Source organism: Parus major, chromosome 25LG2, assembly GCF_001522545.3.
Source record: "Parus major isolate Abel chromosome 25LG2, Parus_major1.1, whole genome shotgun sequence".
Lineage (NCBI taxonomy): Eukaryota > Metazoa > Chordata > Aves > Passeriformes > Paridae > Parus > Parus major.
Window position 1 is genome coordinate 31,596 of NC_031794.1, and position 1,789 is coordinate 33,384.

At 50.6% G+C, this 1,789-nt stretch overlaps 1 protein-coding gene across 1 annotated transcript in view; it reads left to right on the forward strand.

Moving 5' to 3' along the window:
- Nucleotides 1–1,789, forward strand: part of LOC107214614 (coatomer subunit alpha-like) — a 30,114-nt gene that overhangs the window by 8,438 nt on the left and 19,887 nt on the right. Inside the window, exons 9-13 of the mRNA XM_033519772.1 lie at nucleotides 302–317; nucleotides 462–496; nucleotides 695–703; nucleotides 824–1,005; nucleotides 1,678–1,781. Of these exons, the coding sequence (XP_033375663.1) occupies nucleotides 302–317; nucleotides 462–496; nucleotides 695–703; nucleotides 824–1,005; nucleotides 1,678–1,781 (346 nt within the window). The remainder of the gene's footprint in view (nucleotides 1–301; nucleotides 318–461; nucleotides 497–694; nucleotides 704–823; nucleotides 1,006–1,677; nucleotides 1,782–1,789) is intronic.

Below are 1,789 nucleotides of genomic sequence, written 5' to 3' on the forward strand. Positions count from 1 at the left end.
GAATTCCCAGAGAAATCCCCGAATTCCTAGGGAAATCCCTGAATTCCGGCCGGGAGAGGATTCCATCATTCCCGGAATTCCGGGTGTTCGATCTCCCACATTCCCACCCCAAATTCCCGTTGTAATTCCGGCTGTAATTCCCAACATTTCAGCTGTAATTCCGGCTGTAATTCCGGGTGTTTTTCCGGCTGTAATTCCAGCTGTAATTCCTGGCATTCCAGTTGTAATTCCGGCTGTAATTCCCGCCATTCCGGCTGTAATTCCAGCTGTAATTCCGGCTGTTTTTCCGGCTGTTTCCCAGGCCACAACGGTGGAATGTTGGTGTTCGTTCTCACTGTAATTCCGGCTGTTTTTCCGGCTGTTTTTCCCAGGCCATGACAGTGGGATGTTGGTGTTCAATCTCCCCCATTCCAGCTGTAATTCCAGCTGTAATTCCGGCTGTTTTTCTGGCTGTTTTCCAGGCCACAACGGTGAAATGCCGGTGTTCATTCTCACTGTAATTCCGGCTGTAATTCTGGCTGTTTTTCCAGCTGTTTTTCCCAGGCCATGACGGCGGGATGTTGGTGTTCATTCTGGCTGTAATTCCAGCTGTAATTCCGGCTGTTTTTCCGGCTGTTATCCCAGGTCACGATGGAGGGATGTTGGTGTTCATTCTGGCTGTTTTTCCGGCTGTAATTCCGGCTGTTTTTCCCAGGCCATGACGGTGGGATGTTGGTGTTCAATCTCCCCCATTCCAGCTGTAATTCCGGGTGTTTTTCCGGCTGTTTTTCCCAGGCCATGACGGTGGAATGCTGGTGTTCAATCTCCCCCATTCCAGCTGTAATTCCGGTTGTTTTTCCGGCTGTTTTCCATAGGCCATGACGGTGGGATGTTGGTGTTCAAGCTGGAGCGGGAGCGGCCGGCTCTGGCCGTCCACGGCAATTCCCTGTTCTACGTCAAGGACCGGTTCCTGCGGCAGCTCGACTTCAGCTCCTCCCGCGACGTCGCCGTCATGCAGCTCCGCAGGCACGGCAATTCCCGGAATTCCGATGGCAATTCCATAAATCCTGATGGGAATTCCATAAATCCCCATGGGAATTCCATAAATCCTGACTGGAATTCCCCAAATCCTGACGGGAATTCCCAAAATCCCAATGGGAATTCCCAAAATCCTGACCGGAATTCCCAAAATCCCGACCGGAATTCCCAAAATCCTGATGGGAATTCCCAAAATCCCGACTGGAATTCCCAAAATCCCCAATGGGAATTCCCAAAATCCTGACAGGAATTCCCGAAATCCCCAATGGAATTCCCAAAATCTCCAATGGAATTCCCAAAATCCGGATGGGAATCCCTGAAATCCCAACCAGAATTCCCCAAATCCTGACTGGAATTCCCAAAATCCAGCCCTGAAATTCCCCAAATTCCCAAAATCCCAAAATCCCACCCAGAATTTCCCAAAATCTCACCCAGAATTCCCCAGATCTCACCCAGAATTCCCCAAATCCCACCCAGAATTCCCAAATCCCACCCAGAATTCCCCAAATCCCACCCAGAATTCCCCAAATCCCACCCAGAATTCCCCAAATCCCACCCAGAATTCCCCAAATCCCACCCAGAATTCCCCAAATCCAGGAATTCCCAGGTTTTTTCCGCCTCCTCCATTCCAAGTTTTCCCTTTTCCCGGTTTTTTTCCAGCGGCTCCAAGTTCCCGGTGTTCAGCATGTCCTACAACCCTGCCGAGAACTCCGTGCTCCTCTGCACCGTGAGTCCCAAAATCCCCGAGTTTTCCCCCAAAAAAACCTGGAAT